This window comes from Nothobranchius furzeri, chromosome 15 (assembly GCF_043380555.1).
Source record: "Nothobranchius furzeri strain GRZ-AD chromosome 15, NfurGRZ-RIMD1, whole genome shotgun sequence".
Lineage (NCBI taxonomy): Eukaryota > Metazoa > Chordata > Actinopteri > Cyprinodontiformes > Nothobranchiidae > Nothobranchius > Nothobranchius furzeri.
Window position 1 is genome coordinate 34,047,062 of NC_091755.1, and position 24,505 is coordinate 34,071,566.

Sequence of the window (24,505 nt, forward strand, 5' to 3'; positions counted from 1 at the left end):
TTCCCTGGGATAAGCTTAAAGGTAAAATGAAAATGTGAAAATGCTGAGGAGGGAGATTTATTGCCTTTATTGCAGATAATGTTCAGTCTGGTGTTGCTGAATCATTTTAATGTCCTGTAATGTTTTTAGATTTTTTTTCATTCCAGTCAGAGGTTAACTCCATAGGTGGGACATTTGTTTCAGGAATTCAGTCTTGTGATCTGTGGTTTTCTAGTTCTCTGTAAAAATTCCAAACTAAGGAATCTTAATCCTGCAAAATTTAAAATACACTTTCAACAAATACTTTACCATAATCATTCATTCAATCCTTTGTATTTTTCAACAGTTATAGTAACTTCAGAGTTACCAACCGGAATTCCCTGATGGTAAAATTAAACTTTGGTACTTATACAAAGTACACAACCTGAGTATTTCAATAATTAAAAATAATAAAATCAATGCACCATTTATTTAGATTGTGCATTTTCATTACGTCTTCATTTTAAGTTTAAACCCTTAAAATGTGGCTGTGATTCTGCTTTAAGAGTACTATTGGGACAAATGTATAAATTGCATACATGTATTATATTTAATCTGGTTTATCTTCACTTGATAACCTGCTTTTGTTTATAAATACATAATAAGAAACAAGGCTACAAGTCTTGTTTTATTTATTCACAAAAATATTTTTCATTTGGAAAGTTTAACCGTTTCAATCACCTGAATACAAAAAGTTGAGAAATCCAGTGTGAAGTGTGAAGTGATGAGATAGAAGAGCTGTGAACAGTGACAAATGCAGCTCCAGACATTTTTTAATTCCTTGAGCAAAAATAATCTGGTGAGAATTTAAGACTATAGATGCAGATTTAAACACGTGTTGTTTGAGTGTGTCGGATAATAAGAATCTATAACATCAATGGTCCCAAAAGGCTGAATCCAAACAGCATCACAGCTGGAACGATCGCTGCTCTCCTCCTTTCTTCTTCTCTTTCCATTCTCTTGTCTTCTGAGGCCTTTCGAGATTCAGACAGCTGAGTGCTTTGTTGGCAGCAGAGCGTTCGATCAAGTCTTTCCAGTGGCGTTACACTTTCTCAAACGGGAATAAATGTTTCTCCTGACCCTTCTTTTCTCGCCTTGTAGGCTTCTTCTTCTCCAGCCTGCTGGTGCCCCCATCCTCCTCCTCTGCTTGTCTGTTTTGGGGCCAGGACATCGCCAGAGTCTCAGATGCCGTTTTAGACTTGGAAGCATCACCTTCAGCCTCCACCTCCTCGTCAGAAGAAAACCCGCCAGCATCACCTGCATGAGAAGTGCTCCCCAGTCCCGATGACTTGTTGTTGTAACGCTGTTTGAGTCTTTCTCTGATCAGGAGTCCCTTCACCAGCAGGGTCCAGTTGCCAAAGGCTCTCTTTTCCTTTTTCTAGAAGGCAGAGGTTATGATATCAAAAAGGGCATTTCTATTAAATCGGGTAAATCACTGGACTCTTGTTAACTTGAATTAAGTCTGGTTCACAGCTTGGATGCACAGGAAAATGCTACTTGTTAATGTACATCAAATGGATCACCCATTAAAAACAGACTCACCTCTTTCTCTTTCTGCTTCTGAATCTCTTGTTCTTCCACCCAGGCGGCCCTGAGAACCTCCTCATCCTCTTCACACACAATGTAACCATCAGTCCTAAAACACATTATAAAACCTAATAATTAACAGCTTTGTAACGTACCAAAAGGGTCAATTTTTTCACCATCTACATTGACCAACATAGTGACCTTTCATCTACAGCATAAATCCACTTTCTATTTGGCCTTCTAAATCCAGAAGGTTCTGTTCAGCGCATGTTTACAAAACATCCAGACAAACATTCTCTCCTAAGGTTCCTGCACTCTAAGTGTGAACGCCAGACGTCAATATTCTTCACTCTGAATAAGTGAAGACTCCATGATTTTACAACTCATAAGCTTACAATAATCATACGTAATGAATGAGCAAGATGTTTAAATGAAATGTTTGAATAATCTGTGCTCGGGGCAGCAGTAGCTCAGGTGGTAGTGCGGGTTGCCTCATGATCGGAGGGTCATGGGTTTGATTCCTGCTCCCGCCAGGGGTATCCTGCTGTTCTGTCCTTGGGCAAGACACTTCACCCAACTTGCCTGTGTTAGTGGTGGTCAGAGGGGCCGACGGCGCCAAATGGCAGCCTCGCCTCTGTCAGACCTCCCCAGGGCGGCTGTGGCTACAAGTAGCTTACCATCACTAGCAGTGTGTGAATGTGAGAGTGTGTGAAAGCGTCTTTGGGTGTCTTGAAAAGCGCTATATAAGTTCAATGTGTTACTATTATTATTATTAAATCAATGAATTTGAAATGAATATTGTTCTTGCAATGATCCATTTATATCACAAATCAGTGTTTGATTTAACAAGTTAATCATTGTTTACACTCCTACACGTTACAATAAGATATTAAGGTTAAGAATCTTGTATCTGAAGGTAAGCGTGGCTTTCTGAGGGATGTTGGTAAAAACTCAGAAACGTGTCAAACTCTGATTGGCCAAACTTGGCCAGAAATCATAACAAAGTAGTTTAATAAAACAAGAATTACTTCCCGAGTAATTCAGTTTCTTGTTGACCCTTGAACCGGCCAATTTGGGAAAGAAGCATTTTTGAAACCATCTTCTCCTTTGACCTCCTATCAAAGCGTCTCTGCAACGCTGCGGCTGATACCAGACCACCGGCTCTTAAGAGCCAAGCAAACATCAACCTTAGACGCAAATAAGCATTCCAGCTTTCGGCCTTCACCTCGAGAGATCTCAGACTGGACGGGCCCTATCTAAACTGTCTACAGGTTCCTGATATCAGAGGTTCACTCCACCGGCAGTGACCATCGACCCCCCCCCGATCGAACGAGATCATATCTCTCCTGTCTTAGCTTCCCTACATTGGCTGCCTGTTAAATTCAGAATGGATTTTAAGATCCTTCTTCTCACATATAAAGCTCTTAATAATCAAGCTCCATCATACATCAGTGACCTGATTGTTCCATACGTTGCTAACCGAGCACTTCGCTCTCAGATTGCAGGTTTACTGGTGGTTCCCGGAATACCTAAAAATAGGATGGGAGGCAGATCTTTTAGTTATCAGGCCCCTCTCTTGTGGAACCAACTCCCAGCTTTAGTATGTGAGGCAGACACCTTTTCTATCTTTAAGACTATGCTTAAAACATTTTTATTAGATAGGGCCTATGGTTAAAATCTGATGTTAGCCTAAATCTGGACAAATGGGGGAGTAGAGGGAGGTGGAGTGTAGAGTCGGTAAAGACGGCTCTCCCTTGCCCTGCCTCCAACATTCCTCCATCTAAAAGTCTAGGTTATCCAGAGTTATCTCTGTAGTTATGCTGCTATAGGCTTAGACTGCTGGAGGACATACTGACCACTTTCCACACTCGACTACTTTCTTCTACAATCTGCTCTTTACCGGATTATTTCCTGCTCTTTCAGCTGGTAACTTTATTTTTCTCTAAGTGTTTTTCTCCCCAGAAGAAGCTACAATGATGTTCTGCTGAGCTGTGGTGGCCTCATGGAGGGGGCCATCGTTTTGAAAGCTGTTGCTAACCATTTAATCATTCTCCCTCTCCTGATAATAACACTTTCCTTGACATTAGATGTGCTACTACTAGTTTACCCGTTTAATTATAGATTCACCAGGATAAATACAATAAAGTTTATCTCTCACCAAATAGAATATTTACTAAGAAATCACAATGTAACCATAGAAATATTACTTGGTGTGTGTGTGTGTGTGTGTCTGCTCTGGTCGTGGAGGATGGCTGCTTATACTGAGCCAGGATCCTCTGGAGGTTTCTTCCCGTTAAAAGGGAGTTTTTCTCTCCACTGTCGCTGCATGCTTGCTTAGTATGAGGATTGCTGTAAAGTCACAGACAATAGTCAGTGACTTGATGCAATTTGCTGGGTTCCTTATATAGGAAACTTTTTTCTGATTGGCTTAATGAACTGACCTGTATTGGAATGTTTATTATGTGAAGTGCCTTGAGACGACTCTTGTCGTGATTTGGCGCTATATAAATAAACTTGAATTGAATTGAACCTCCACACCAAGGGTGTGCAGACTTGACAGGACAGACTGTGTCTGATGCTGTTTTCAATAAACAACTCTCTAGTTTAGAACAAACAACAAATTATTTTACACCCAGATTTCACAATTTCTCTCAGATACAAAGAACGGTTGCTACAACATCTAGCTTCCATCACAACACCTCACATCTACCACACCACATCTCATATCTTGTATTGTATAAATTATTAGTTTAGGGAAAAGAGTTAAATTCATTTTATAAACTGTATACTGACTCTGTCTAAATTAATATGAAGTGTGTTTATGGTCCCTGAATAGGCAAAGAACCCTAGAATCTTCTGATTAAACATTCAAAGATCAATCAGACTGATATTTAATATTTATATGGAATATCACATCTTATTGGTCATAATAACGTTTTAATTGCTACATATTTTTTTATCCTGTTATCTTTAATGCTAACATTTATTAAAATATGGCATCTCTATTTTTCTTGACTTCATTTTGTTTAAACTCAGGAATTGAACATTGTTGATGTTTTTCTCTGTTTTATTTCAATGCACAGATGTTGAAGCTATTGAGTGACTATCCTCCATTTTTAAATGATTTATTAGAAAGTAAAAAAAGCTGAAAAACCTTCAACAAAAAAAAAGTATAATATTTCTAATAATAATGGATTAGATTTGGGGATGTACGACAATAATTGGCAAACCTTAATAGTTAAATCCAAAGATTTTAGGCGAAGGCCCCAAGTCATAGGCATGAATACATCCCACTGAGCACTGGAGAGCGTAACAATGTCGCTGCCATATTGGATGGGTTTCTCACTCTACAAACCCAACTGGAGTCAACGCAGAGTGAGCAACTATGCCCGTTTTGAAAACGACATTGTAGTTGTAGTAGGATGTAATTTTGCACCATCTGCCCCTCTGACCACCAAGAAGAAATGTGTTTTTAATATAGGCTAGTTAGGTGAAGCTTTTTGTCCAAGGACACAACAGCAGAATGACTAGGAATGAGTTGGGATGGAACCAGCGATCAGTTAACTCTTACACAGCGTGTGAATATCCTCCATGGTAGTCGAAGCCTGTGACCGCAGGTGCGGCATCCAGGCCCAGTTTCCTGGCTACGCGGTGCAGGTTAGGCAGCCTGACATGAACACAGCCCACTGGAATCATGCAGGCTTTAAAAAGGTAGACGTTACCATATTCATTGCGTGGGATCTGGAGAGAGAAAACAGGAAGTGAAAAAGGAAAAATAAATCAAAACCACTTCTCATTTCATCTTTTATTTTTGATTAGTTTCAAATGAAACTTATTTCAAGTTTTGCTCATTAGCGTCACTAAGAGAAGCAGCTACCTTCCCATCCACGGCTATAGGCGGCTGGTACTCCTCAGTTTGCCATTCTCCAAACAGAGGAAGGTCCTTCTCCTCCTTCATCTCGGACATCATTCTGGCCTTTCGTGAGCGGTTGGAGAAGCCCTTCACCATCTTAAAAGAGTCAAAGACTGTGACTAGCTGTTAGCTCATCAATCCGGTCAGAACTATTCTTTTTGAGGTGTTCTTTGTAAAACCAGATATTCTTTATTGTATTTATCATTTTAGCACAATAAAGCAACCGCCTTCACATCCACAAACAAAACTGCCTGCTTCTATTCGGCGACAGACAAAAGTAAAGAAAGGTCCAAAGACTAAATAAATGAGAGGCAATGCTTCCAGCTGTCACACAAAGGCAGGGGGAGGGGCTTAACAGTGCCATGTGTTTTTATGCCTGTAGGTGGAGCCCTCTGAGAGAAAACTATGGATTACTGCTGACTATATAATGTAATCTATACCTTAAAACATGAAAAAACATCTGGTCTCAAAACCTGGTAAACATTTGGATGCATTCACATTAAGATAAGTTTTAAACACATTTAAAAGAGAAAAATGCGACTGAGCTCTCACTTTGAAGTTGACATTTCTCTAAATTACCTCTCTGATTTAGCTACATCAGTCACAAATGGTAAAAGGCCTGTATTTGATATAGCGCCTTCTAGAGTCCTAGAACCCCCCAAGGTGCTTTACAACACAATCAGTCATTCACCCATTCACACACACATTCACACACTGGTGGGGATGAGCTACAATGTAGCCACAGCTGCCCTGGGGCGCACTGACAGAGGCGAGGCTGCCGAGCACTGGCGCCACCGGTCCCTCCGACCACCACCGGCAGGCAGCGCGGGTTAAGTGTCTTGCCCAAGGACACAACGACAGTGACAGACTGAGCGGGGCTCGAACCTGCAACCTTTTCACTTCATTTATCGTCATTTGAACTATATTTTATTTTAAATCATTTAAAAATAATTCACGAAAAACATCAAAGCTATTTTTAACCCTTTAATGGCTGAACACTTGTTATTCGTTGTGGTCTAATTGAAACACACATTGAATTTAGTTGAAAATAAAAAACAAAAACATATTTTTTTAACTATCAGGATGTTTATAAATGTTAAATAGTTTTACTATATATTTTTCTTAAAATTATTAATTAATTATAATATAAATATAATATAACCCTTCATTGGCTCAAATTAATAAAAAATGAAAAATATAAACACATGTAATGGCTTTTTTCTACAGGTGTGGACATTAAAGGGTTAAAGGTGTGCCGCTGCTGCTGTGAATGAAGTAAATCAAAAAGGCAGAACTGAGACTGATATTAAAAACAAATAGTCTGACTTTAGTTTAGAAGATATTAAAGCTCTGTGCATATTAATTCTAACATGCACCCTAATGTCACTTCATTAATCTTAAATTGCTTATAATATTGTGAAATATTACTATCTTCCAAAGTCTGTTTGGGGAAGAGACATTTTGGTTTTCTTTGATTTTAAATGAATCGATGTGCAACATCATGACTGTTAGACGCTCTCACATGAAATTATTCAGCTGCCTTTGTGTCCAACATCATTTCTCTTTAAAGGAAAGATAAACTGAAGCATTGATCCTAAATTCATACGGTATGAAACTTCAGGCACTGAGGATTTGGAAGTGAAGACTGATCCTGGGATGCATTTTCCTCTAAAGTGATTCCCTGGGATAAACTTAAAGGTAATTGGTGTGAAAATGCTGAGGAGGGAGATTTATTGCCTTTATTGCAGATAATGTTCAGTCTGGTGTTGCTGAATCATTTTAATGTCCTGTAATGTTTTTAGATTTTTTTTCATTCCAGTGAGAGGTTAACTCCATAGGTGGGACATTTGTTTCAGGAATTCAGTCTTGTGATCTGTGGTTTTCTAGTTCTCTGTAAAAATTCCAAACTAAGGAATCTTAATCCTGCAAAATTTAAAATACACTTTCAACAAATACTTTACCATAATCATTCATTCAATCCTTTGTATTTTTCAACAGTTATAGTAACTTCAGAGTTACCAACCGGAATTCCCTGATGGTAAAATTAAACTTTGGTACTTATACAAAGTACACAACCTGAGTATTTCAATAATTAAAAATAATAAAATCAATGCACCATTTATTTAGATTGTGCATTTTCATTACGTCTTCATTTTAAGTTTAAACCCTTAAAATGTGGCTGTGATTCTGCTTTAAGAGTACTATTGGGACAAATGTATAAATTGCATACATGTATTATATTTAATCTGGTTTATCTTCACTTGATAACCTGCTTTTGTTTATAAATACATAATAAGAAACAAGGCTACAAGTCTTGTTTTATTTATTCACAAAAATATTTTTCATTTGGAAAGTTTAACCGTTTCAATCACCTGAATACAAAAAGTTGAGAAATCCAGTGTGAAGTGTGAAGTGATGAGATAGAAGAGCTGTGAACAGTGACAAATGCAGCTCCAGACATTTTTTAATTCCTTGAGCAAAAATAATCTGGTGAGAATTTAAGACTATAAATGCAGATTTAAACACGTGTTGTTTGAGTGTGTCGGATAATAAGAATCTATAACATCAATGGTCCCAAAAGGCTGAATCCAAACAGCATCACAGCTGGAACGATCGCTGCTCTCCTCCTTTCTTCTTCTCTTTCCATTCTCTTGTCTTCTGAGGCCTTTCGACATTCAGACAGCTGAGTGCTTTGTTGGCAGCAGAGCGTTCGATCAAGTCTTTCCAGTGGCGTTACACTTTCTCAAACGGGAATAAATGTTTCTCCTGACCCTTCTTTTCTCGCCTTGTAGGCTTCTTCTTCTCCAGCCTGCTGGTGCCCCCATCCTCCTCCTCTGCTTGTCTGTTTTGGGGCCAGGACATCGCCAGAGTCTCAGATGCCGTTTTAGACTTGGAAGCATCACCTTCAGCCTCCACCTCCTCGTCAGAAGAAAACCCGCCAGCATCACCTGCATGAGAAGTGCTCCCCAGTCCCGATGACTTGTTGTTGTAACGCTGTTTGAGTCTTTCTCTGATCAGGAGTCCCTTCACCAGCAGGGTCCAGTTGCCAAAGGCTCTCTTTTCCTTTTTCTAGAAGGCAGAGGTTATGATATCAAAAAGGGCATTTCTATTAAATCGGGTAAATCACTGGACTCTTGTTAACTTGAATTAAGTCTGGTTCACAGCTTGGATGCACAGGAAAATGCTACTTGTTAATGTACATCAAATGGATCACCCATTAAAAACAGACTCACCTCTTTCTCTTTCTGCTTCTGAATCTCTTGTTCTTCCACCCAGGCGGCCCTGAGAACCTCCTCATCCTCTTCACACACAATGTAACCATCAGTCCTAAAACACATTATAAAACCTAATAATTAACAGCTTTGTAACGTACCAAAAGGGTCAATTTTTTCACCATCTACATTGACCAACATAGTGACCTTTCATCTACAGCATAAATCCACTTTCTATTTGGCCTTCTAAATCCAGAAGGTTCTGTTCAGCGTATGTTTACAAAACATCCAGACAAACATTCTCTCCTAAGGTTCCTGCACTCTAAGTGTGAACGCCAGACGTCAATATTCTTCACTCTGAATAAGTGAAGACTCCATGATTTTACAACTCATAAGCTTACAATAATCATACGTAATGAATGAGCAAGATGTTTAAATGAAATGTTTGAATAATCTGTGCTCGGGGCAGCAGTAGCTCAGGTGGTAGTGCGGGTTGCCTCATGATCGGAGGGTCATGGGTTTGATTCCTGCTCCCGCCAGGGGTATCCTGCTGTTGTGTCCTTGGGCAAGACACTTCACCCAACTTGCCTGTGTTAGTGGTGGTCAGAGGGGCCGACGGCGCCAAATGGCAGCCTCGCCTCTGTCAGACCTCCCCAGGGCGGCTGTGGCTACAAGTAGCTTACCATCACTAGCAGTGTGTGAATGTGAGAGTGTGTGAAAGCGTCTTTGGGTGTCTTGAAAAGCGCTATATAAGTTCAATGCGTTACTATTATTATTATTAAATCAATGAATTTGAAATGAATATTGTTCTTGCAATGATCCATTTATATCACAAATCAGTGTTTGATTTAACAAGTTAATCATTGTTTACACTCCTACACGTTACAATAAGATATTAAGGTTAAGAATCTTGTATCTGAAGGTAAGCGTGGCTTTCTGAGGGATGTTGGTAAAAACTCAGAAACGTGTCAAACTCTGATTGGCCAAACTTGGCCAGAAATCATAACAAAGTAGTTTAATAAAACAAGAATTACTTCCCGAGTAATTCAGTTTCTTGTTGACCCTTGAACCGGCCAATTTGGGAAAGAAGCATTTTTGAAACCATCTTCTCCTTTGACCTCCTATCAAAGCGTCTCTGCAACGCTGCGGCTGATACCAGACCACCGGCTCTTAAGAGCCAAGCAAACATCAACCTTAGACGCAAATAAGCATTCCAGCTTTCGGCCTTCACCTCGAGAGATCTCAGACTGGACGGGTCCTATCTAAACTGTCTACAGGTTCCTGATATCAGAGGTTCACTCCACCGGCAGTGACCATCGACCCCCCCCGATCGAACGAGATCATATCTCTCCTGTCTTAGCTTCCCTACATTGGCTGCCTGTTAAATTCAGAATGGATTTTAAGATCCTTCTTCTCACATATAAAGCTCTTAATAATCAAGCTCCATCATACATCAGTGACCTGATTGTTCCATACGTTGCTAACCGAGCACTTCGCTCTCAGATTGCAGGTTTACTGGTGGTTCCCGGAATATCCAAAAATAGGATGGGAGGCAGATCTTTTAGTTATCAGGCCCCTCTCTTGTGGAACCAACTCCCAGCTTTAGTATGTGAGGCAGACACCTTTTCTATCTTTAAGACTATGCTTAAAACATTTTTATTAGATAGGGCCTATGGTTAAAATCTGATGTTAGCCTAAATCTGGACAAATGGGGGAGTAGAGGGAGGTGGAGTGTAGAGTCGGTAAAGACGGCTCTCCCTTGCCCTGCCTCCACCATACCTCCATCTAAAAGGCTAGGTTATCCAGAGTTATCTCTGTAGTTATGCTGCTATAGGCTTAGACTGCTGGAGGACATACTGACCACTTTCCACACTCGACTACTTTCTTCTACAATCTGCTCTTTACCGGATTATTTCCTGCTCTTTCAGCTGGTAACTTTATTTTTCTCTAAGTGTTTTTCTCCCCAGAAGAAGCTACAATGATGTTCTGCTGAGCTGTGGTGGCCTCATGGAGGGGGCCATCGTTTTGAAAGCTGTTGCTAACCATTTAATCATTCTCCCTCTCCTGATAATAACACTTTCCTTGACATTAGATGTGCTACTACTAGTTTACCCGTTTAATTATAGATTCACCAGGATAAATACAATAAAGTTTATCTCTCACCAAATAGAATATTTACTAAGAAATCACAATGTAACCATAGAAATATTACTTGGTGTGTGTGTGTGTGTGTCTGCTCTGGTCGTGGAGGATGGCTGCTTATACTGAGCCAGGATCCTCTGGAGGTTTCTTCCTGTTAAAAGGGAGTTTTTCTCTCCACTGTCGCTGCATGCTTGCTTAGTATGAGGATTGCTGTAAAGTCACAGACAATAGTCAGTGACTTGATGCAATTTGCTGGGTTCCTTATATAGGAAACTTTTTTCTGATTGGCTTAATGAACTGACCTGTATCTCGTCTCGTCTCTCGTCTCGTCTTCCTCCGCTTATCCGGGTCCGGGTCGCGGGGGCAGCATCCCAACTAGGGAGCTCCAGGCCGTCCTCTCCCCGGCCTTGTCCACCAGCTCCTCCGGCAGGACCCCAAGGCGTTCCCGGACCAGATTGGAGATGTAACCTCTCCAACGTGTCCTGGGTCGACCCGGGGGCCTTCTGCCGGCAGGACATGCCCGAAACACCTCCCCGGGGAGGCGTCCAGGAGGCATCCTGACCAGATGCCCAAACCACCTCAACTGGCTCCTTTCGATCCGGAGGAGCAGCGGTTCTACTCCGAGTCCCTCCCGAATGTCCGAGCTCCTCACCCTATCTCTAAGGCTGAGCCCGGCCACCCTACGGAGGAAACTCATTTCGGCCGCTTGTATCCGCGATCTCGTTCTTTCGGTCATTACCCAAAGCTCATGACCATAGGTGAGGATTGGGACGTAGATCGACCGGTAAATCGAGAGCCTGGCTTTCTGGCTCAGCTCCCTCTTCACCACGACAGATCGGCTCAGCGTCCGCATCACTGCAGACGCCGAACCAATCCGCCTGTCGATCTCCCGATCCCTCCTACCCTCACTCGTGAACAAGACCCCGAGATACTTAAACTCCTCCACTTGAGGTAGGACCTCTCCCCTGACCCGGAGGTGGCAAGCCACCCTTTTCCGGTCGAGAACCATGGTCTCAGATTTGGAGGTGCTGATCCTCATCCCAGCCGCTTCACATTCGGCCGCGAACCTACCCAGCAAGAGCTGAAGGTCAGAGCTGGATGAAGCTAGGAGGACCACATCATCCGCAAAAAGCAGAGACGAGATTCTCCTGCCACCAAACTCGACACACTCCACACCACGGCTGCGTCTAGAAATTCTGTCCATAAAAGTGATGAACAGAACCGGTGACAAAGGGCAGCCCTGGCGGAGTCCAACCCTCACTGGGAATAGGTCCGACTTACTACCGGCTATGCGGACCAAACTCACGCTCCTCTGGTAAAGGGACTGAATGGCCCTTAACAGAAAGCCACCCACCCCATACTCCTGGAGCGTCCCCCACAGGGTGCCCCTGGGGACACGGTCATAAGCCTTCTCCAAATCCACAAAGCACAGGTGGATTGGTTGGGCAAACTCCCATGCCCCCTCCATCACCCTTGCAAGGGTATAGAGCTGGTCCACAGTTCCACGGCCAGGACGAAAACCACATTGCTCCTCCTCTATCTGAGATTCAACTATCGATCGGACCCTCCTCTCCAGTACCTTGGAGTAGACCTTTCCAGGGAGGCTGAGGAGTGTGATCCCCCTATAGTTGGAACACACCCTCAGGTCACCCTTCTTAAAGATGGGGACCACCACCCCGGTCTGCCACTCCCTAGGAACTGCCCCCGATGACCACGCAATGTTGTAGAGACGTGTCAACCATGACAGCCCTACAACATCCATAGCCTTGAGATACCCAGGACGAACCTCATCCGCCCCCGGGGCTCCGCCGCTGTGTAGTTGTTTGACTACCTCAGCAACTTCTGCCCCCGAGATCGGACAGTCCATCCCCAGGCCTCCCAGCTCTGGTTCCTCCTCGGAATGGGCATTGGTGGGATTGAGGAGCTCCTCAAAGTATTCCTTCCACCGTCCGACTATAGCCTCAGTTGACGTCAGCAGCTCCCCATCCCCACTGTAAACAGTGTGAGCGAGTTGCTGCCTTCCTCTCCTGAGGCGCCGGACAGTTTGCCAGAACCTCTTTGGAGCCGATCGATAGTCTTTCTCCATGGCCTCACCAAACTCCTCCCACGCCCGAGATTTTGCCTCGGCAACTGCCACTGCTGCACCCCGCTTGGCTATCCGGTACCTGTCTGCTGCCTCTGGAGACCCACAGACCAGCCACGCCCTGTAGGCCTCCTTCTTCAGCCTGACGGCTCCCCGAACCTCTGGTGTCCACCAGCGGGTACGGGGGTTGCCACCACGACTGGCACCGGCCACCTTACGACCACAGCTAGCAACAGCCGCCTCGACAATCGCAGAGTGGAACAAGGCCCACTCGGACTCAATGTCCCCCACTGCTCTCGGGACGTGGTCAAAGCTCTGCCGGAGGTGGGAGTTGAAGACCGTCTTGACAGGTTCTTCTGCCAGGCGTTCCCAGCAGACCCTCACTATGCGTTTGGGTCTGCCAGGTCTACGCGGCATGTTCCCTTGCCATCTGATCCAACTCACCACCAGGTGGTGATCAGTTGACAGCTCCGCCCCTCTCTTCACTCGGGTGTCCAAAACATACGGCCGCAGGTCAGATGATACGACTACAAAATCTATCATCGACCTGTGACCTAGGCTGCCCTGGTACCAAGTGTACCGGTGGGCATCCTTATGTTCGAACATGGTGTTCGTTATGGCCAAACTGCGGCTTGCACAGAAGTCCAATAACAAAACACCGCTCGAGTTCTGATCAGGTGGGCCGTTCCTCCCAATCACACCCCTCCAGGTCAAGCTGTCATTGCCCACGTGAGCATTGAAGTCCCCCAGCAGGACAATGGAGTCCCCTGATGGAGCACTATCTAGCACTCGTCCCAGGGACTCCAAAAAGGGTGGGTACTCTGAACTGATATTTGGCCCATAAGCACAAACAACAGTCAGGACCCGTTCCCCGACCCGAAGGCGCAAGGAAGCTACCCTCTTGTCCCCCGGGGTAAACCCCAACACACAGGCAGAGAGTCTCGGGGCTAACAAAAAGCCAACCCCAGCCCTCCGCCTCTCACCCGGAGCAACTCCAGCAAAGTAGAGTGTCCAACCCCTCTCCAGGTCTCGGGTTCCAGAGCCAATGCAATGTGTCGAGGTGAGTCCGACTATATCTAGCCGGTACCGCTCAACCTCTGCCACAAGCTCCGGCTCCTTCCCCGCCAGCGAGGTGACGTTCCATGTCCCAAAAACTAGTTTTCTTGTCCGGGGATTGGACCGCCAAGGCTCCCGCCTTGGTCTGCCACCCGATTCACATTGCACCGGACCCTTCCTGTTCCTCCTGCGGGTGGTGGGTCCACAGTTGGACGAGCCCATGTATCCGGTTCGGGCTGGGCCCGGCCGGGCCCCATGGGCGAAAGCCCGGCCACCAGGCGCTCACTCACGGGCCCCAACCCCAGGCCTGGCTCCAGGGTGGGACCCCGGTAACCCTCCGGGCCGGGTACTCTGACTCTTCGTTTTAACCGCCATGAAAGATCCTTCGAACCGTTCTTTGTCTCACCCTTCACCTAAGACCAATTTGTCATGGGAGACCCTACCAGGGGCACTAAGTGCCCCAGACAACATAGCTCCTAGGATCATTAGGGCACTCAAACTCCTCCACCACGATAAGGTGACGGTTCAAGGAGGACCTGTATTGGAATGTTTATTATGTGAAGTGCCTTGAGATGACTCTTGTCGTGATTTGGCGCTATATAAATAAACTTGAATTGAATTGAACCTCCACACCAAGGGTGTGCAGACTTGACAGGACAGACTGTGTCTGATGCTGTTTTCAATAAACAACTCTCTAGTTTAGAACAAACAAAAAATTATTTTACACCCAGATTTCACAATTTCTCTCAGATACAAAGAACGGTTGCTACAACATCTAGCTTCCATCACAACACCTCACATCTACCACACCACATCTCATATCTTGTATTGTATAAATTATTAGTTTAGGGAAAAGAGTTAAATTCATTTTATAAACTGTATACTGACTCTGTCTAAATTAATATGAAGTGTGTTTATGGTCCCTGAATAGGCAAAGAACCCTAGAATCTTCTGATTAAACATTCAAAGATCAATCAGACTGATATTTAATATTTATATGGAATATCACATCTTATTGGTCATAATAACGTTTTAATTGCTACATATTTTTTTATCCTGTTATCTTTAATGCTAACATTTATTAAAATATGGCATCTCTATTTTTCTTGACTTCATTTTGTTTAAACTCAGGAATTGAACATTGTTGATGTTTTTCTCTGTTTTATTTCAATGCACAGATGTTGAAGCTATTGAGTGACTATCCTCCATTTTTAAATGATTTATTAGAAAGTAAAAAAAGCTGAAAAACCTTCAACAAAAAAAAAGTATAATATTTCTAATAATAATGGATTAGATTTGGGGATGTACGACAATAATTGGCAAACCTTAATAGTTAAATCCAAAGATTTTAGGCGAAGGCCCCAAGTCATAGGCATGAATACATCCCACTGAGCACTGGAGAGCGTAACAATGTCGCCGCCATATTGGATGGGTTTCTCACTCTACAAACCCAACTGGAGTCAACGCAGAGTGAGCAACTATGCCCGTTTTGAAAACGACATTGTAGTTGTAGTAGGATGTAATTTTGCACCATCCGCCCCTCTGACCACCAAGAAGAAATGTGTTTTTAATATAGGCTAGTTAGGTGAAGCTTTTTGTCCAAGGACACAACAGCAGAATGACTAGGAATGAGTTGGGATGGAACCAGCGATCAGTTAACTCTTACACAGCGTGTGAATATCCTCCATGGTAGTCGAAGCCTGTGACCGCAGGTGCGGCATCCAGGCCCAGTTTCCTGGCTACGCGGTGCAGGTTAGGCAGCCTGACATGAACACAGCCCACTGGAATCATGCAGGCTTTAAAAAGGTAGACGTTACCATATTCATTGCGTGGGATCTGGAGAGAGAAAACAGGAAGTGAAAAAGGAAAAATAAATCAAAACCACTTCTCATTTCATCTTTTATTTTTGATTAGTTTCAAATGAAACTTATTTCAAGTTTTGCTCATTAGCGTCACTAAGAGAAGCAGCTACCTTCCCATCCACAGCTATAGGCGGCTGGTACTCCTCAGTTTGCCATTCTCCAAACAGAGGAAGGTCCTTCTCCTCCTTCATCTCGGACATCATTCTGGCCTTTCGTGAGCGGTTGGAGAAGCCCTTCACCATCTTAAAAGAGTCAAAGACTGTGACTAGCTGTTAGCTCATCAATCCGGTCAGAACTATTCTTTTTGAGGTGTTCTTTGTAAAACCAGATATTCTTTATTGTATTTATCATTTTAGCACAATAAAGCAACCGCCTTCACATCCACAAACAAAACTGCCTGCTTCTATTCGACGACAGACAAAAGTAAAGAAAGGTCCAAAGACTAAATAAATGAGAGGCAATGCTTCCAGCTGTCACACAAAGGCAGGGGGAGGGGCTTAACAGTGCCATGTGTTTTTATGCCTGTAGGTGGAGCCCTCTGAGAGAAAACTATGGATTACTGCTGACTATATAATGTAATCTATACCTTAAAACATGAAAAAACATCTGGTCTCAAAACCTGGTAAACATTTGGATGCATTCACATTAAGATAAGTTTTAAACACATTTAAAAGAGAAAAATGCGACTGAGCTCTCACTTTGAAGTTGACATTTCTCTAAATTACCTCTCTGATTTAGCTACATCAGTCACAAATGGTAAAATGGTAAATGGCCTGTATTTGATATAGCGCCTTCTAGAGTCCTAGAACCCCCCAAGGTGCTTTACAACACAATCAGTCATTCACCCATTCACACACACATTCACACACTGGTGGGGATGAGCTAAAATGTAGCCACAGCTGCCCTGGGGCGCACTGACAGAGGCGAGGCTGCCGAGCACTGGCGCCACCGGTCCCTCCGACCACCACCGGCAGGCAGCGCGGGTTAAGTGTCTTGCCCAAGGACACAACGACAGTGACAGACTGAGCGGGGCTCGAACCTGCAACCTTCCGATTACGGGGCGAGCACTTAACTCCTGTGCCACTGTCGCCCCAAATCACACGTATGTAAACTTCTTAGCTGACATTTCTGCATCCTTGAGCGATTACATTTAAAAGAAACAAAAATAAACAACTGAGAGGCGCGTCATCACTTTGTAGGGCTGCTCTCCAAGTCGGACGGTCCGCGCTTCTTTCAGCCACGTTTCCCTGGAGTGGAGGGTGTGAATGCAGTCTCTGAAAAGGGAGGAAGATAGAAACATGAACCCCAAAATAAAGACGTTTGCACCTAAAGCTGATGCTAAGCTGCAGTCCTGACCTGGAGTACACGGGCTCCCCTCTGCAGTATCCGAGCACAGCGGCTGTAGACGGATAAAGGGCTTCGTACTTCAGCAGGTGCCTCTTTAAGGCGTACAGAGGATGGTTTTTATATTCGGCTATAGATGTTGGCATCGGTTTGTTCAGGAGCTTATTCTGCAGCTGAGGACAAGTGAAAACCTTCATTCTAATAAGCCAAATAAATGACGAATTAAAGCTTTTTCAGCGTGTTGGCAGCGTAGAACGCACCTCCTTCTCCTCCTTTTTGTTCCTATCATCCTCCGGACCCATGAACGGCTCCAGTGTCTCCTCCCACCACTCGTCGTCCACCCGCCTCTTCCGCGACGACGTCATCCACGTAGGATCGTACTTCTTTCCCAAGTCCTTTAGGAAGCCGTTCCCATCCACCGCCACCACGTACGCCAGCGGGGCCGTTGCATTCTGGGAGCAGAGTTGAGGCACTCCAACTCCGTGGTCCACGTCCACACAAATCCAGGATGACGTTTTATCCAGGCACACCTCTAGCCACTCATCTGCCCCGGGACCGTCTCTTCTCCCGCTCCGTCTCGTTTTGTTGCTCGCCACGCCATCGTCTTCCTTTTCAGCCTCGTCCTCGCTGTCCTTCTGTTTTATCCCACCACTTCTTCTCCTAGGAGTATTTTTGCCGCTCGTTTGTTTTTCCTTCTTCTTCGTGCTCCCTTTCCTCTCTTTTGAAGGTTTGGACTCTCTTCCTGAATCCTCGCTGTCGTCCTCACTAGTGACCTGAAAATCATCGGCATCACTAACCTCCTCCTCTTCTCCTCCTTCACTGTTGCTCTCCTCCTTGTAGCTGACCTTTGAGGCGACACTGCGGCGTTTGGAGTTTTTCGGTCTCTGCCCTCCTGACAATGCGGGTTTCTCCTCTTCGTCCTCCTTCACTTCTTTCTTGTTTGCTTTCTTGCCTCCACTCCTCCCCTTTATCTCCCCTCCTCCAGCCCATCTCTTCTTGCCCGGAGAGATGTTTGCCTCCGAGGAGTCGGGCTTGGAGGTGTCCTGGCTGGTTTGCCTCCGTTTTGGGGCGGCGGTCCCTTTACGCTGGAGAAATCCTAGATGTTAATGATATTTAAGTCTGTAGGAACAGAGGGCTGTTTTATAATTGCTAGACAGTAATGGACAGGAACACTTAAAATAGAAGCAACAACATTTGTAAATGTAGAATGACAGGGATACTCAGAATGACTGGTTACTTGATGTTTTGCTATTACGTGATAATAAAACAGTAATTAAAGAAACAAACATGCACTTTTCTATTTTGTTAGAGCTACTTGTGGTGATGACTTTGCACATTAAAGGAGTCTTGTTATTTTGCAGAATTGTCATCACTTAGTGGCTTGCTTTTATGTTAGATAGTATTCCTTAGGTTTCTGGCTAAATGACGGTTTAGCGCTTAAACATTTCAGCCTGAATGTCCTCATTTCTACCTCTTTAATGACTGAGTGATGGACTTTATATTTATTTATTTATTTTTCACCATTTTAATGTTACAGTTTGATAGTCATCATCACACACTGGTGAAATTCATGACCCATCCCCGTGGGGAGAGGTGAGCTGCTGTGCTCCAGAACTATTTGGTGGTTTAACCCCCCAATCCAACCCCTAAAAGCTGAGTGTCAGGCAGGCAGGTATTGGTTCCCATTTTTAAAGTTGCTAGTATGACCCGACCGTGGTTTGAATCCAAGAACTCCCAGTCTTAGGGTGGACGCTCATACCACTAGGCCACTGAGCTTAAGCCCCTCCCACTGCTTCAGTGATTACGGCTGACGGCAACGCCTCTAGCTGGCCAACAGGACTAAAACACATATTGTTTGACAATTATTATTATGCTGTTTGTCCACACACACACACACACACACACACACACACACACACACACACACACACACACACACACACACACACACACACACACACACACACACACACACACACTTGTTGTGCATGCTATTACCTAATGCTGAACAGTGCTCAGCTCAAATTGGATGGTGCTCTATGGAAGGAGGCGGGGCTTAGCGAAAAACAAAAAAGGATGTACTGTCTATCTTATATCACAGTACGGGGTTAGCCTATCACTTTCAGAGATTTCTAAAAATCACACATATTCCCCAAAGGGGGGAAACTCAGGATTGCTGCTTTATTTATGGCTATGTGAAGAGTTTGTACCTTGGCTGCTGGAGGTTTGAAGGGAATCGGCTGCAATGACAGAACCAGTCTGCAGAAGAGCTGCAGAGACCGCAGAACCAGCAGGAAAAGCTGCAGGAAAGAAAAACATAAATGCTTTTCTAATTTATTCTGCCTTTCTATATGAAACAAGAGGCTGGGTTAAAATCAGCCGGTTAAGGACAGTTAAACGAACACCAACATGTGTCATTTCCTGGTGGTCTTTGGCAGAGACAGAGGCCAGTCGCCGCTCAAGGAGCGCCCGGGGCTCCAGACGCTCATCAGAGGCGAGGCTAGGGTTCAGGGTGAATGTCGCTCTGAACCTGACAGAGATTAGAAAAGATGTAACTAATAAATAAATCCCATTAATAATGAGATAACTAGGATTCAAAGCTGTTAGAGGCTTTTGTCGGATTATCAAAATGAATCTTGATGTCATTGTTGGATGTCAAGTTCATAATGTTTTCTAGTAAAAATGAAAAACCTTAGGAGATGTTTCTGGTCCTGTTAAGTCATTTTTTAAATTCAGAAATCACCATTTGAGCAGTCCGGAAAGGTAATTCTGATCAATACGCTCCTTGGCGACTGCACAGAAATGAGACGGCAGCAGGGACAGCGTGATGGCCAGCAGGTCCGGCTGGCAGCACAAACGGTTCCGAAACATCCCGTTGGCTATAAGGCACAGGAGGTGGACCTGAAAAGAAAAATCAGAGGTTAGTGAGGATCCAAAATCTAGCTGTGCTGATAGATCAGAGTGTGTTTTTAACCTTGTGTGTGTCTATCAGCAGGTCCTTCTTAAACCTCTTCATCATTCGTCTGAGGTACATCTCAGCCTCTGCCTGCCTCTTCCTCCTGAGGGGTGAAAAGCATCCTTAAGGTAAATAACGACACAAAAAGCTGCCATTCATTCAAGTGTGTGTCAAAAACTCAGAAACCTTACACTAACAGAGAAAAGTTTTATTCTAAGGGACTTTAGGATCTTTAAAACTATTCTTAGGTATCAAAAGAAGATTGTTAGCAGGACTAATAGAATGTATATGTGTAAAACATTTTATATTGTTGATCTTTCTTGTTACAAATTCAAGTTTTAGCTAGAGTGAGCCGCTAAAAACAGACAAACACCCAACATTGTATTTAAATGCCCCACAGATAAAAGCAAAACAGTAAAAATACACTGAAAAAGCAATTTCCAGAAAAAAAGATTCATTTTTAGACATTTTATCTCATTTTTAGTCAAAAAAATGAATTTCCAGAAAAACAGCGTTACATGAGGTAAATATTTTTTTTAAATGGTCAAAAAATGTCTTGTTCCGAATAAAGAAAATCTGCCAATCGGGTAACCAAAAATGGCTAATTATTAACATTGGAAAAATAATTAAAAATTTTATTTATTTGCTAGTTTTAAGAATTTTAACTAAGTAAATCCTGGTTAATCCATCGACAGATCATTTACTCAGAACAAGAAAATGTGGATCATATTTAAAGATATTTACCTTATTTTAAGTATTGCTATTTTTTCTAGGGATTTCAAATCTTTTTAGACTGAAAATATTTACTTCCTTAGAAATTAGTTTTAGCAGTGTACCCTCTTGTTAATTTCTATTTTCCTAATACTATTTAAGACATTTGTTTCTATAACTTTAACTACATATAAAGTTTCAAAAGAACATTTCATTTACATTCATCATATCATCTTAATATGAGGTGACTTACTGCTTTCTGACTTCTGGAGTCTCAATCTCAATCTCTACCGGCTGAGAGGGCCGATCGGGCTCAGGTGGATCCACTGGACCCAGCGGTTCAGATAACTCTGATTAATCAATAAACAACAAAGTTCTCTATTCTGTGAAAAATCATCTTCATCATCTTTGTAATGTTGGCACATAAGCATAAAGAATATTAGAGTAATAACTGAATAATCAACTCCATTCATGTGCTTTTTTTTCAGTCACTTGCCTTCCACTTCTTCCCAATCATCCTCATCCTCACTGCCGTCCTCCTCTTCCTCCAGTTTCTTGCTGCTGCCTTTAACCAGAGGTGGTGCAACAGTCACCAAGTCAAAGTCGTCCTCGTTGTCAACCGCCTCCTTCACCTGGGACTGGAAGTATTTACTGGTTGTGACATCAGTACTGGTGCCGGCACTGGAAGAAGTCTGACGCCCCGCTGATCGCTTCAACGGCATACGGGGTTTTGGATTCACCTTCCTCTCAAGCTTCTCTTCTTCATCACTGAGGTCATTAACTGGACCAAAAAAACAAATAATATGTTGTAATTTAATGTAAGTGTATTTAATCTAATCGATAACCAATCTGCCTTTGAAAATAAAATAATAATTTCTTAATCAAGTGTTTTTCTTGTTTACTGTTTTCTCCTAGTTCCCATGATAATTGTGTGGTGTGAACGTGTGAAAAAGAAGGCAAATTTCTTGATTGTCCAACAATCAATAAAACTGATTCTGATTATTTTAAAGTACAAAGGAGACAAAAAACGTTTGCATGTTTACGCAAATCTTCAAAAGGCGGGAAAACCCACTAATCAAAAGAAAATCAAAGATTAACAATAATTAAAAGTACATTAATCAAACCATAAAACAGCCTTGTACACTGAGTAGGTACATATATTATAAACGATTCATCACAAAAACAGGAAAACACAAGCTGAAGCTAAATTCTACTAATATTAATTTTCTATGATAGTTAAACTTCAGTATGAAAAAGGATAAAAGCTAAAAAGCTATTTAAAATCACATTGTTGTGCAGGTCCATGCATTTAAATAAAACATTGTATCATAAATATATTTTTACAAATGTTATAAAAATAAACCTGACCAGCAGGGTTGCAACAGTGTTAAATGTGCAGGACTGATAGCATGTAGAAAAGAGAACAAACAGCAGTAAAATGGTTTTATTAAGTAGATCACAGATGTGCATCTGGGCCACTAGATCCACTCCAGTAACTATGTGCATCATTCACCCATGCTGCTGCACTCTACAGGCTCATACTGCGGGTTTCTGGTGACAAAGCTAAGAAAACATGCAACGTGCATAAAAATAAAATAACACAGATTATGTTTTTTGAACAAATTAACAAAACTGTTTAGGAGAACAATTTTAATTGACTCTCACATGTACTGACAATCTGCAAAAAACATCCAGAAAACCGAAAACTTCATCACACATTTCTGCAGAAGCATCCCAGAAATTAGAACTGGATGCAGATTTGATGCTAATTTTTGGAAGCAAACGTATCATACACGTGAGGGGATGTAGGTTTAATGTAAGAATCAATAGGTGTAATTTTGTTTAATACCTGCATCTTTTTTCTTTATCCTTGTTTTCGCTCCCCTGCTGCTGTCTGCGTTCAGCTTCAGTTTCTTTGTATTTGCATCTTCTGTCTCTGCACATTTTCTTCGCTTCGCCATGATGTTTTTTGTCTCTTCTCAGATAAAAATTATTCCTGCAGACGCTTTTGATGAAACTGCATGACCCGACGGGGCTAAACTCTCCACACGAACTTGTATAAAGCTAAGGAAACAGGAGTTACCAAACACTCCATTCAGGAGATTTCATAACACAGAAGCAACGGAACACCGGATATTTTTTGGGGTCGGACATTGACGTCATATCCGGAGATAGTGAAGAAAAAAAAGAAACAAAGAAACATTCTGGGTTTTATAGCTTGAATAAAGAATAAATGTCAGTCTACTTTAAAGATTGCATTTATTTGGGTTAAAATGTTATTTAAGCAAAAGACTTTTTGTACCGAACATTAAAAATGTAATGCCGCATGTGACCTCTAAGTGGTGTTGTTGCAAATGTTTAAATTCTGCGAAACACCGGAATTTTTAGGGGGTCGGACATTAAACATTATATCCGCGCTGTGCAAGATGCTAGTAGCAAAAACTGCATTTCTAATGATATAACCTCAATTGAAATAACACGTCAACTCATTCGAATGTTTACATTAATTTATGTTTAAAATGTTATTTAAGCTACAGACGTTTTCTCGTTCGTGTCTTTTGAAGGTGTGATATCAAATGTGACCTCTAAGTGGCGGTGTTTAACCGTGTTGCAAATGTTCGAAATTATGATGGGAAGCTGTTTGAGAATCTGGTTTTTTTTAAGTCACAGAGAGCCAACAAATACTGTTAACTTTTCTTTAACTAGTTCTCTCGGTATTACGTAATTTTTCCAAAGTGACAGATTAAATGCATTCGTTGGTTTGAACTAAAAGACAAAAAACAAACCCATGTCCACAGATTTTTTTTCTTTTAGAGTTTAGTCAAATGTATGGATTATTAATTAAGCAGCTGAAAATCAACTTTATGGAGACAAAAATAAGCAGAAGATCATCCATCAATGATCACAGTTAATGCACGTATTCACATTTGTAAACTCTCCATGCACCTGAAGGAGACACTTATTACTGCCACTTTTTATCCTTGATGTCTACTTTCATATAAATATAACAATAACAATCTCATCTCAACTATTGCACTTGTTTCATTGTAGTGTGAAAAATGCAACCCATATTCTTGAATCTGAAAAATTTAAAAGTTGTGTTTGAAAAACTGCAGTGGATGATGTGAATCAAACCTTTTCTGCTTTACAACAAATCAATAAAAGCAGTCATGTCTTCATCCAAGTGTAATTTGTGAAGATTTCCGTTCAGGCTGATGCTGATTGGATCTTACAACGTCAGCATGAGTCCCTTGAAAATACCGGCCAGCAGTCTGTCACCTGGTTAGTGAAAACAAATGCTTGTAGACAGGTCTGTAAATCTGAAGCAGTAAAGCTGATGTCAGGTTACCTGAAGCAAAAGCAGACGTGACAGATTCATCTGAAATCTTTGTCTTTATTCTTTTTGTGCAGCAGGGCTTTCCAAATTCAAGCTGTGATGAAAAGCTTTTGTTTGATTCTTCATGATGGATATCTTTGCTTCCTTTTAGGTTAAATTAGTCAAACATTTCCAGTTGAAGGAAAATATTATTTTTTCATGCTAGTTGCATTACTGTCACATCAGGAAGAGCTAAGATCTTAATGAATACAAACATGAATGTGGGTAAAATATTTTATGTACCAAAGCTCTCCTGAAGGTCTCACCACCTCCCACATGCTGGGACATCGTTTCATCCCTGCGGG

The 24,505-nt window shown here is 42.4% G+C and overlaps 2 protein-coding genes across 2 annotated transcripts; both read right to left on the minus strand.

Annotated features, from left to right (window-relative positions):
- Positions 1-633: 633 nt before the first annotated feature.
- LOC129164734 (DNA repair protein complementing XP-C cells) lies at positions 634-6,302 on the minus strand. Its single transcript, XM_054745775.2, has 4 exons — positions 5,423-6,302; positions 5,117-5,286; positions 1,561-1,654; positions 634-1,396 (listed from the first exon to the last, which is right to left on the minus strand). Exons 1-4 carry the CDS (start codon positions 5,552-5,554, stop codon positions 1,061-1,063), a joined length of 732 nt encoding a protein of 243 aa, XP_054601750.1. The 5' UTR covers positions 5,555-6,302; the 3' UTR covers positions 634-1,060.
- Positions 6,303-7,764: 1,462 nt separating this feature from the next.
- On the minus strand, positions 7,765-23,731 carry LOC107390667 (xeroderma pigmentosum, complementation group C). Its single transcript, XM_054745774.2, has 14 exons — positions 22,674-23,731; positions 21,321-21,605; positions 21,078-21,174; positions 20,132-20,216; positions 19,901-20,058; positions 19,567-19,687; positions 19,368-19,457; positions 17,418-18,242; positions 17,170-17,330; positions 17,006-17,087; positions 15,924-16,055; positions 15,618-15,787; positions 8,692-8,785; positions 7,765-8,527 (listed from the first exon to the last, which is right to left on the minus strand). Exons 1-14 carry the CDS (start codon positions 22,783-22,785, stop codon positions 8,192-8,194), a joined length of 2,748 nt encoding a protein of 915 aa, XP_054601749.1. The 5' UTR covers positions 22,786-23,731; the 3' UTR covers positions 7,765-8,191.
- Positions 23,732-24,505: the final 774 nt, after the last annotated feature.